The sequence below is a fragment of the Lepidochelys kempii genome, chromosome 11 (assembly GCF_965140285.1).
Source record: "Lepidochelys kempii isolate rLepKem1 chromosome 11, rLepKem1.hap1, whole genome shotgun sequence".
Classification (NCBI taxonomy): domain Eukaryota; kingdom Metazoa; phylum Chordata; order Testudines; family Cheloniidae; genus Lepidochelys; species Lepidochelys kempii.
In genome coordinates, this window is record NC_136390.1 from 62,191,895 (window position 1) to 62,204,541 (window position 12,647).

The 12,647-nt window shown below is 46.9% G+C and overlaps 1 protein-coding gene across 2 annotated transcripts in view; it reads left to right on the forward strand.

Moving 5' to 3' along the window:
- Positions 1-11,731, forward strand: part of PARD3B (par-3 family cell polarity regulator beta) — a 602,509-nt gene extending 590,778 nt beyond the window's left edge. For both annotated transcript variants that reach the window (XM_073306519.2, XM_073306530.2), the window contains one exon: positions 7,246-11,731. In XM_073306519.2, coding sequence (XP_073162620.1) covers positions 7,246-7,606 — 361 coding nt within the window. In that variant the 3' untranslated portion in view covers positions 7,607-11,731. The remainder of the gene's footprint in view (positions 1-7,245) is intronic.
- Positions 11,732-12,647: the final 916 nt, after the last annotated feature.

Consider the following 12,647-nt stretch of genomic DNA (forward strand, 5'->3'; position numbering starts at 1 on the left):
ACTGGTTTCTAAACTATATTCAAAACTTTAGCTCTGTTGTTACAGCAGCACAAAACCGGTGCAGACAAGCTCTTACACTAGGGTCAGTCGGGGTACCTGTTGAAGTTAGAGGAGTTTCAACAGTGTAAAACTGCTGTGAACGGAGGATCAGGCCCTAGGTATCTGCTTTGTGTCTGCAATTTATCCCTGCCTGAATTCCCAGCAAACTGTGAGGGACCTCTCCTCCTTGCAATCCAAAGCAAACGCAAGTAGCAAAAGTCGATGTTTTTCCATCCCCCCCCCCATTAATATAGGTCATGAAATGATCATTACTTTTATGGGTCTGCAAAGCCTATAGAAATCAAAGCTATGTAATATGCATCAATCAAAGCTATGCATTGCAAAGTGTTCTGCTAATCCTGTCCAACCGCATTCGTGCCTTCACCAGCGATGAGGGGTCTGGTAACTGGAAACCTGACACTGAAGGAATTCCAAACAACAGTCCTCCAACTAAAAACAGCTCTCTCTGCATGGCATGTGCTACATGAGACGCTAGGATTGTATTCGTTTACATTATCTGGTTTTTTAGTCGTGCACTGTTGATAAAAGGACAGGAGGAGTAAGCACCTCCACGAGCTCAGCCCATAAATAATCTGTGTGTGGTGTGTTTGAGGTTGGTATGACATTGCTAGACATCTGCCTTCTGCTGAGAGGTACAGCCATCTCACTGTCAGCAGCAACAGAGCAATGCCTTGTGCTGCAATTTCCTCCTCGTGCTAGGATACAAAATTTGGTTTCATTCATTTAAATGCAAAAAACAAGATCTTAATTGATAAATGTTGGTTTGAAATGACACAGAAAATTTGTTTTAGGAGTAACCAGCCTGCAAATGAGAGACTTCAGTGACTTTTTTTAAAACCTGCATTGACTTTTTAGGTATTGCACACTGACTATTAAGCTACTGAAGTTCTTGGTGCTCAGATTGAACCAGCACTGCTTTCTCTGTTATGTGCCATGACTTTAAATATCAGAGAGCGAAACTACATAGCCACTGAGCCAGGATTTTTAAAAATATAAGTCAGAAACAGTTTTATAAGGTCCGCTCTCAGAAGAAACACTTCATATGTTTGTTGTAAGATTGTTTGTTTGCCTCATTTAGTTCCTAGATCTGTTCTTGGTTTTTGTCTTCTTCTTTAAGCCTTTATATGTAGTTGGGGCCCTTATCACAGAGAACAGGCAGCATTCCATTGTGATGCATATATAGAGAGTGCTTTGCTGACATCCTGGGACACAGACAGGACTCTGTTCTCTTTGGCACTCTAATCACCACCTTTGGTGCCTCATGCCATCACCCAGGATCTCTCTAAGTCTTGCACGGACTAAACAGTCATGGAAGAAGATGCAAAAGAGGCTGCAGCCAAGTATGGGTTTCCGTTGGGTACAAAGTACGTGACTTCTTGAGGTATATCTCAATTAGTACTTCCCGCCAGAGTAGGAGAATTTTTTTTCAGTAATTCTCATTACTGAAATGAGAATTACTGAAATGGGGACATCACAAGACCCAAGAGAGCAGAAGTTGAGCAAGCGGGAGGGGAAATGATTTGTAGTCCATTTGAAACTTTTTTTATTGACAGCCATTTAACGTCAATCACTAATTAACATTTTGGAAAGAGGAAGATCTTCCTTAAAGAATCTGCTCCTTTCAGTTAGGTTGTAAACAACCCTGAAAGCTCTCTGAGATTCATAGCAAAACCAGGGAATATCAGACTTGACATTCTTGATATTTCTAAGGTAAAAACAAGCAGGAAAAGAAAAAATTTTCAAGCCTTCTTTATCCATCAGCAAGAACTAAAAAAGGGCACAAGCACAATATTTTAATCCTCCTTTGCAGGTCACCTTTAAAACAAGGGTTATATTGGGCTCCTAATTACAGAAATGGATCAGAGTTCCTAACTGATCAGTGGTTTGAAGATCAACCAGCACAGCTCTGAACCAGTAGGTTAAGGTTGAAACAAGTTGGCAGGAAGCGTGGGGAAGTTTGCATTACTTCTGTCTGTGCCATACCTTCTCTGTGGGGGTGGGGAATCGTATATCCCATCATCACAATTCAATAAACAGGCTTTTGAAAGGCACTTTGCCTACATCATGTCACTGTTAGGGGAGAGAGTTTTCATGCGGCTCTAATGGCTTTGATTCCTTCCCTGAAGTCAGTGCTCCTGCCTTCTCTCTTCCCAGACCTTCCTTAACAAGAAGTGTATTAACGTAGCTGGTCCTGCATCTTCTGCTCCCAACTCCTTCACTGGGAAAAGGCCCAAGTGAGCCAGTCAGTAAAAGGCTGAGCTACAAGATCAGCACATCCCTGTGTGTAAGTTCCCCATCTGCAGCCAGCCATTAAGCCCACTGGCCCTCTAGGTCAAACAACTGACCAGAAAGCAAACAGCTGAGGGTCAGAGCAGCTCATGCTCAGCAAGTCCTCTTAAAGGGCACACTCCTATCAAGCCCTTTGGAGTGGCTGGACCTGTTTGACCCAATTTGTGGGGTTTGGATGGGTCCCAGGGGTCAGTGATTTTCCACTTCTAGTTGTTGGTCTGACCCACAAACTGTGGGTCACTGGGGAGGTGTGAACCAGCCTTCTGAACTCTGAACCCACCAGGAGCTAACAAAAACAGAGCGGGAGGGGGGAGAGAATTTCATTAGGGCCTCTGCCGAGAGAAAATGCAGAGTTGTTTTCTTCTACTCAGAAGTGAACACTGTGTCCAAGGGGCTGCAATTGAAAAGGTGTTTGGTTTGGCTTATGGGTTAGTTTGTTTTTTAAAGGAAAGTAATAACATACACAAGCAGGCTGCATGAGGTCAGATGAAAATGAAGGTGCTTCAAAGTAGCTCTCTGGAATCACCATTATTAGAAATTGCCCCCGAATCTCCCTTTATTCGTGTGAGTGCAGCTTTTCCTGGGGACGACATTTCTGCTGCTGCAGGTTGGCATCTGTGGGGGGGGGGGAATGCCTTAAAAATACTGACTTTCTGTCCACTTTAAAAAATAATAAAATGGACGTTCAGGGTTGGTCAGGCGCCAGCTCTCTCTCCTTTTCTTAGTCTTACAAATTCTTAGCTGCTGGTTAATGTGATGTAGGGAGTGGGGGCTCCAAAAAGTGCTTCGAGCCGCTCTCTGACTCCCTTTTAAAGTCACTAATGCCAGCAGGCCTGGAGCTGGGAGGAAATCACCCATACTAAACCAACAAGCATAAAGGCGGGGGAGGGGAGGGGAGCGAGTAATAGAAACACAGAGCTTAAGGCCAGAAGGGATCATGAGATGATCTAGAATGAATCACCAGGGAATAGTTCAGTTTCAACATTCAGGGCTTATTATAAATAGGAACAATGGCCTGGGTCATTCCCTTCCCTCCTTTCAGAAATACCCTGGGGAAGTGAGCTGGGTAAAGGGGGTTGACACATACACAAGGACCCTTTGTTGAGTTGTCCTCAGATCGTTCCCCTCCTGGGGTCGCCGGAGCAGAATTGCCAGGGCTCCCCCAGCCTTCCCTGCCCACAGAGACTCCCTTGAAGTGTTCGGATCATGGCTTTTTATCCGAAGGGTGCAGAAGTATTAACACACTGGCTTTTCCGAAGCGTCTGTGTGAAGTGGACCCATGTGCCTGGCTCTACCCACGCCTTCCCCAGCCTGACCATCCTCCAGCTGCCAAGCCTGACCCCACAGGCATAGCTGAGCCATTTGTATTCCACCCCCAGAAGAGGGGCCTGGAGAGGGAACACCCTGCATGGGTAAAATTGGCCATCAAACCTAATTCCAATACTCTGACTGTGGAATCTGGTTTCTTCCTTTCCCAATGTTACTCTGGACCGGGGGTGAGCAAGCTTTTTGGCCCGAGGGCCACATCGGGGTTGCGAAATAGTATTGAGGGCCGGGTAGAAAAGGCTGTGCCTCCCCAAACAGCCTGGCCCCTACCCCCTAGCCACCCCCTCCCACTTCCCACCCCCTGACTGCCCCCCTCAGAACTCCCCCCCATCCAACACACCCACTCCTTGTCCCCTGACTGCCCCATCCCTGGACCCCGCACCCTTAACCACTCCCCCGGGACCCCACCCCCATCCTCCCCCTCCCCCCCCGTCCCTTGACTACCCCAACCCCTATCCACCTCCCCGACCCCCAACAGGTCCCCCAGGACTCCCATGCCTATCCAACCCTCCTGTCCCCTGACTGCCCCCACGACCCATCCAACCCCCCCTGCTCCTTGTTCCCGACCACCCAGGGACTCCACCCCCTATCTAAGCCCCCCTGCGCCTTGTCCCCTGACTGCCCCCTCCATAGACCCTGCACCCTTAACCGCTCCCCCGGGACCCAACCCCCTATCCTACTCCCCCGTCCTCTGGCTGCCCTGACCCCTGTCCACCTTCCCACCCCCCTGCTCCCTGTCTCCTGACCACCCCCCTCCCCAAACCTCCGCCCCATCCGACCTCCCCCTGTCCCCTGACTGCCCCCTGGGACCTCCTGCCCCTCCCTCCCCCCACCCCCTTATCATGCTGCTCTGAGCGGCAGGACAGGCTTGTTGGAAAGCCTGGGAGGTGGGCAGGTGCAAGCCACGCTGCTTGTGTGGCAGCATGGCTGCCGAGGAGGGGCCGGGGGTGAGCCTCCCCGGCTGGGAGCTCAGGGGCTGGGCAGGACGGTCCCGCAGGCTGTAGTTTGCCCACCTCTGCTCTGGAGGGTTCTACGCCCCCGGCACACTCAACTCTCCTGAAAAGAAGCCATTCCCTGTACGCTACAGCATAGGCGCCGACTCCGTGGGTGCTCCGGAACTGGAGCACCCACCAGCAGCCCTGCTAATCAGCTGCTACCCCTCCCTCCCAGTGCCTCCTGCCCGCCTTGATCAGCTATTCAGCGGGGTGCAGGAGGCACTGGGCGGGGGGAGGAGGAGTAGGGGCAAGGGTGGAACGAGGCCGGGGTTGAGCAGAGGCAGGGGCTTGGGGGAAGGGGTGGAGTGGGGGCAGAGCACCCCCTGGAAACAGAGGAAGTCAGCACCCATGCTCTACAGCTGCCCCTCCTCCAAGCTGTGTGGACACATAATGCTCCTTCTTTGCCATACCCAGACCCTTGAAGAGTGAAGGTGTGTTGAGAGTGCAACTGGTGATGCATGGCAGCTTGTTCCAACAGCAACTCTAATTGCAGCTTTAACAGAATCTGTTTTCCACCAATTACATTTGAAATACTTTAAAACCATAAGTTCAGCTTTGCATTAAGGGCCCAATTCAAAGCTGCCCAGACTCCCACTGGGCTTTGCATCTGTCCTAAGCATGTTTGCATTATTTTGATTTTTTTAAAAACACGATTAGCAAAAGTTCTGTCTAATGATAACAGCTAAGAAAAATTACATGAAAACATATGACCATTATCTTGACAAAGATCTTTTTAAGCATTGCTCGTCTGTCTCTTGAGTCTTGAAAAAGGAAACTAATGCCAAGTATGACACACTAACATTTGTTCCCTTTTTTTTATTCCTTGACACACAACTTCTTCCGCTTTTAATTTCTCTTGCACATAAACACAAGCTTCCAGTTGCAAGATATGGTGTGGATGGCTCATCAACCAGTCTTGTCATCATTCCTACCACCTCTGGTAGAAACACACGGAGCAACCCTTTGGTTTGCTGCGGAAGTTAGACTTTGTTGCAAGGCCTACGTGTGAGGGTAGAGATACCAGTTGTCTGAACACATGGGGGGTTAAGAGTCCTTTTAGTGTCTCAGAGGGTGGCTTCAACCCCTTCAGCACTTTGCCTGGACTGTCTCATGAAAAAAACAGGAGGGCCTGTCTTTTATAATGTTCTGTTTTTAAAGCAAAACGTCTCTGGGGACCGTAGGGTCCTAAAAGTCCAAGGCCTGGAATTCTTCCTTTCTCTCTTTCCATTTTAAACAGGAAACATTTGCACTAAGCGATTCCAGGGGGAGTGTTGTAGGTTCATTTCAAGGCAGATAATGTTTGTTCATTGCCTATGTCTGTGATTTACCCCATGGGCTTAAACGAGTGCAGCAGAAAACCACATGTTGTGTTTCACTTCATGCAAAACAATTTTCGATGGCATCTGGGAGGGGAGCCCGGGTTAAGAAATGAGAAGCATGCTTATAAAATCCCTGTGTGAACAAAAGAGAGAGTTTGGTGGAGGAAGTGAAAGTCATCAGCAAATTTGACACCTGATACCTTTTACAATAGAGATTTTTTTAATAAATCCACAAACATTTATTTCAACAACTGATGAGTTTAGTCCTGTGCCCCTAGGGCAGGTATATCTAATTTACATTTTCCGTCGTCTTTGGGTCAAAATCCTGCAGTTCCTTCAGCTTGTCTTCAGGCAAAAAACTCCTCTGAAGTCAAGGGGAGGTTTTGCCCGAGTGAAGTAGAAAACTCTGAAACGTGCTGAACTGTTGTGGGTGCTGCAGTGGCGGATCTATGCAGAGCAATTATTTTTGCCATTTAGAAGTATCACATGTTAAACTATTCTAGGGAGAAATATCAATCCCTCATTAGTGTAAATCGTGGAATTTAAGACACAGAAAGGTACAGAGGGGACTTTATAGCCCATCCTCTGGGATTACATGTTCACATGTTGCTTTTCACATGCACCAGAGCTTGCCAAGCCCTTATGGATACAAACAAGTTACAGAACAGACCTAACATCAGGCTCTCCAGCTCACCAGGGGGGTGGGGGGTGGATGGAAACCTCGCTGGCGGCTAGCCCATTAATCACAGACACTGTATCCTAACATCCCTTTTGTTTCTTCCAGGAGTTCCAAGATTTCCAACTATGGTGTTTTGGGAGTTTTACAGTCTGACATGTTAGAAGAAAAAAGTGGGCCAAGGCTGGGAGGTGTGATTATTTGTGCACATAAGGCTTATGGGATTTGCAAAGCTGTAGCCCAAACTCATCTGTTTATCCTCAGGCTAGATAAGACACAGTCAAACACCCATTGTTTGAAGGATCTTTGTTTCCATTATGGCAAATGGATCAAGGGAGGCTGGCTTTGTGTGCTGCAGAGCTCTTCTTCCTTTGTCAGTGGGCTGTGACGTGCGCAGGACCCTTGTGCCCAGTGTCCTGCGTATTAGAAATATTGCACCAAGTTCTGTTATGACTCACCAGGTCGAGTTACTGCTGAGATGGCATTTCCTGTCCCACATTACATGTAGAACTTTAACTACAGTGTGTTGCTGGCTTGGAATACTGCTTTATTTATCTAGATGTATTTTCTTCCTTCCCAGGTGTGGACCAGCAGAACCAATGGAGTATTTAACAGGGCCACGAGTACTATACAAAGAGAGAGATCTTCCATACTACCAAGGAGGGCAGCCTGCTGTCCACTCCTCTAAAGGAAACTACTCTCGTGCACAAGACGTGAGGGCAGCAGAATTGCAGTACCCCCAGTATTACCCAGCCCAACAGCTAACCACCCAGCACAAGGGACCCCTCCGCCAGGATGTCCCGCCTTCACCTCCCCAACCACACAGAGTGCCAGCTTATAATGAAATGAGCCGAACAGGACAGCGTGGGAGCAGCCCGGATCAATACCAATATAGACATCAGGATTCCAGGCAGAAGAATCCCATGACTGCAGCTGTATAGCCTGAAACTGGACTTTGTCAACATGGGCTGGGATGAAGGATTCCTGACATTCCCTTTTTTACAGTTGGTCCTAACAAGCTTAACTGCATGTAGGAATGGCACCTTAACTGGAATCATTCTTACTGAGCCTGCCTCAGGATTGGTTCGTTTTCCTAGGAATCTTGGGCCATATCAAATTAAGATAGTGTCTTTTAGGTACGTGCGTTACCAGGCATTCAAATGTTTTTAACGCTAGTTAAAAATAGAAAGTGATGGCTGAAAAGTAAGTGTAACTGTTAGTACAGCTCAGGGCTATTTACCACATCTGGTTACACACACACACAGACACACAGTGCATCACAAGAGTCCATTTTGGATCCACACCACAGGAGTATTATATCACAGAAGCCTTCTAGTGACCTGACACATGTATTCAGTGCAGTGCTCCCTTGCTACAAGGCTCTTCGTGGGAGCAGAGAGTCTTGTGTAATCTAGTGGCACGTGCACTGGTGAGTTCACAAATGACTTCCGTCCTGTTCCACTCCCACTCGAACCAGCAGTTTTATATTTTGAGAATGCCGTAGTCATTGATTTTTAATCTTGCCTATATCTTCCTCTTTCTGCTTCTTTGCTGGAGCATGCATCCGGTAGCCCCCCTTTTTTTGTAGTTCTGCATCAAGTTTATCCTCTTTTCATATTGCAAATAATACAGTTGGACTAAAATGAACTAAACTTCCTCAGCCATACTTGGGCAGTTTGGACAGTATTCACAGAACTGTCCTACAGGATCATTAGGGGACAAGGCAACCATCTGAAGAATGTCTGTCTGTCTATCCCCATGTGTATGTATATTATGCAGAGCACAGCTCTTAAATGTAACGCATGGGGGTCAGATGCTCATCAGCTGTCAATGAGTGTAGCTTCCTTGACTTCAGTGGAGCTAATCCTATTTATACCTGCTGAGGATCTGGCCCTAGGCGTGAAGTACAGTAAGTGCTATTAAAGTTGTTACTTCATCAGGTATTCAGATGGATCAGGGAGGGCAGAACCCGTACTTGCCCCCACGCTAGTCAGGTTTGCATAAAGGCATCTGCTGGCATATCAGTTAATGAATTCTGAGCCTGCAGTTGTAAGCTTCTATCCTATCCTTCTGCTGTCACTGTGCATGGCTCCTGCCGTTCAAATTGTCACCTGTTAATGCAGGGCCCGCTGCTGATCATTGCAAGGAAGGTCAGGCTCTGGCAGTGCCAGTTCTGTGTGAAGTGCCAAACAATGCCAATTCGCCCAGCAGTGCTCCACAAGGCAACTGGAAAAGGGGAGGGGGAAGGAGGCTTGAGGCTTTTAAAAGCAACAGGGGATGGGGAAGAGAATGAGGATAACAGAGGAGAGATTGCTTTAGAAACGTTGGGGGCAAAGAGAAAAAGAACCAGGAGAATGGCTTAAACGATTAAGGCTTTTTAAAACAATTAGGTGAGGAGAGGAGAGAAGCTGAGGTTGATGGAGAAAGAGAAGACGAGGGGAAGGACGTGGGGAGGGAGGGAGAGAAGGTAGGAGAAGGACCTAGCTTCATTCCCCGAGCTCGCTGCAGACATTAGCTCAGGGCTGCTCTGCAGTCTCCAGGACTGGGGGGTGGCCTTAAGGAGGTAAAAGATGCTCTGCGGCAGTTTGAAATGTGCCTCCCAGCCATGCGACTTCTCAACTCCACAGACATTTGCTACGCAATCTAACCAGGCTTCAGATGCTTGGATGCTTTGCTCAATGATTTGTCATGCTAAGCATTGCTTAGGGAACCACAGAGCCTGTAACTAGGAACACATTTTAAGTAGCTTCTGAGTGTCCGTAATTCTTCAAGCTCTGCCTTTGGAAGTAACAGAAGCTAGTTTGGGCCCCTCTCCTGTAAGGAGTTTGGGCCCCTTTCCTCAACAAATGCATCAGGATTCATTGCACAGGTCACCTCCCAGTTATAGATCACACGAAGGGTCCATTCATCTGGTGCGTATCCCTTTATCAGGACTGGTAAGGATTCATTCAATCTCTAGAGACTGGGGCACGGTGTATCTGAGTCTCACACAGGTTTGCACAGCTGCATTCCAAGGGGCTCTTCCAACCATTAGATGCATTCCCATTCCACTGTAAACACTGTGTAGGGTACATGCCACACACAGCCTGTACTTCTTTGAACGAGCTTTCTGTACTGGGTGGTATACTCGGTTAATAAAGATTTGGTAGCCACAGGGTAGCTGCTAGTGACGTGAACATCCACCTAAAGCGAAGTGAAAACAAATTAAAATACTTTCCTTTCCTTTTTTGAAATACAGCCCCAGATACATTTGATCCAGCTGTAAAGAAACTAATATGTTTGTGACAGTGGCTTGATCAAGCCAGACCACAATTAAGAACAGCTCTGAATATAAGCTACTGCCTTATCATTCATTACCTACTAACCCTTCAAATGCTCTGCAGCACAGCTTACAGAACTCATTTCCAGTGTTTCATGAGCCAGGGCCAAATAAAAACAGGATGGAAACAGCTTCTGGGTTATTTATGGCTTTTGAAGGGCTTGCTCAATTGTCTCTCTATAACCTGAAACCTCCTGTGAAAGCTCACATTGACTGCAATGGCACCTCTTGGTTAGGGCAGACAGATCAAACGAGCACCTTCGGAGTTGTTAATCTTACCCAACAGGTTACACAGAGGAGACTTTAAAAAAAAAAAACGTAGGCAATACTAGTATAATCTATGGACACATCGTACACGACTGGAAGCTATGAAGGAGAAAACTTCTGACCTTGCTGGGGGACAGGAGCAAAAGGTATCACAGACCATCTCGGTAATCTGTGGTGCTGGTCCAGGAGAAAACAGCATTTTGCTGGTTGAATATCTTGTAGAGGTACGGTATTTGCAAAGCATGGTATATAACTACTGTATATATAGTCTGCTTCTGTGCAATGTATGATTTTAGCACCATATTGTGGAAAATATGTACCGTGCAAATTTCACGAGGTGCTACAACTGACAGTTGAAAATACACCACTTGCAAAATCCAAAAGAGCCGTTCAGTAACAGGTTGCTCTTTTCCCCATATGTCCATATGTTTTGGAGTGTTACGTGTCTGAAATGCTCTTGACACATAGTTGCCTCACACTCCTTCATCAAAAATGTGCCAATCCAGCAAAAACCTTCCTGCCGTGATCTGGGTTTGCAACGATAGCCCAGGTTGCTGCAGGAGCCAGAACACTGTACGTTTGCACAGTGGCATGAGTCAAGATTAAACAAGAGCAACCTGCTTGCATGCCAGGAGGGCTGCTGTGACTCCCCAAGCCACTGAGTTGCAGCACTGGTTTCTGTTTCATGTAAAGGGGCAGTTGGACTGTGAAGGATTTAGAGACACAAATAGAAACCGGTGACTTGCTGAGTGACCAAGCACTCGTGATCCACTGACATTGTCCTGTGAGGAAACATTACCACTGTGATAACTACTATTCTAAGGAGGCTCTGTGGGCACTCCTGCAAAGATGTTTTTGTGACAAAGGGAGGGGACCCAAGAATAAAAGCAAACCCATCCCTAAATAATGCCTGTAGCCGTGGACACCAGCTCACACAAATGTCCTAAACTAGAAATAGCTTCATATGCTGCCTAATTTTTGTACAGAGTGAAAGTGCTACCTCCTCCTCCTCTTCCTCCTCCTCCTAAGCATCATCAAAGATTTGATTTTCAGAGAGAGAGTTCTGAGCGAATCCCATCTCATTACTCTTCTGGGGCCTGATCCTGAGGCTGCCCACTGAATTGAAGTTGTTCGCCTCCTCCCAGGATGAGGCGCTACCCGGCAGTCTTGATTGCCGTTGTTTGCGAGAGTATTCTAACCTTACGTGCACACCCTGGAGAGTGCCGGTTGCTATCAATATATAATAAACCAGGATGTTTTGTTTATAAGTCACTTTTCTATTATTTCTTGGCTTTTTTATGATACCTGACTATGGTTGTGTGTGTTGAATAAAAAATACAGTGAAATCATCATGGGGGGAGGATTCAACACCAAATTTGAGAAAAAATTTTGGTACCACAAATGATTTTGCATTTTTTTGTTATATATAACTATATACATTTTACCTGTTTTATTTTGCATTAAAATAAAGGCTTTAAGACTACAGACTACCATCTATTTGTATATTGATTCTATCACTTCTTTGCACTTCTGAAGGCATCATCTTCTTGGGTTGTGATCTGGCGTGGTCAGAATTAGTGGGAGAACTTCAAGGGAAACCCGGCATTGCTGCAGAAAATGGTGATAATAACTCATTACACTTAACTTTGAGTCCCTCAGAGCCAGCTTTGAATCAGTGCCCCAGCATTGTGGTAGGGGATGCTCTGCTATTGGGCGTTCCATGTTCCAGATGAGTTGTAAAACCATGGCACTTTTCAGAGAGATGTTAGCTTCTGTCACCTGCTGACTGACCCCTTTCAGAGGGAACAGCGTCCAGTGCACCCGTGACTGATTACCTGCTGCCTGGTTGGGCTTAAGAGAAGGCACCTGAGCCTTGTAAAGGAAGCTGTAGCAGAGGCTGTGGAAGAATTGCAGCAACCAGGAGGTGCCTGCAGGAGACCCTTGACTGGAGGAAGGGTTTTGAGGCTGGAAGCCAGACCTAGAAAGCTGAGCTCCAGCTAGGAAAGGCTAGGAGTGGCTTCATGAACATGGCTGGGACAGGACAAGAGCTCTGGATGTGGTAGAAGACTCCAGAGCAGAGAATGAACTTTACAGATGTGGAGACAGACTGTGTTTTGGAACCTTGAGTCTTGTTTTTGAACTGTTCCTGTTAGGCAGCCAGCTCCAAGCAGGGATGATGTCAGCCATAAAAAAGTCTGTGTGGAGTTCTTAAGGGCCCTGAAGAAGGAAAACTGAGGCAGGGGTCTACAGGGTCCCCTGGCCACAAGGGGGCTCATAAGAGATGGTCAACTCTGTAATAGCTGTGACCAAATTCCAGCAGCAAAATTTGGCCAACCTAAATTCCCTCCCCAATTTCAATTCAAAGCAGAATTCATCATTTCCTGTTCTCACCTGAA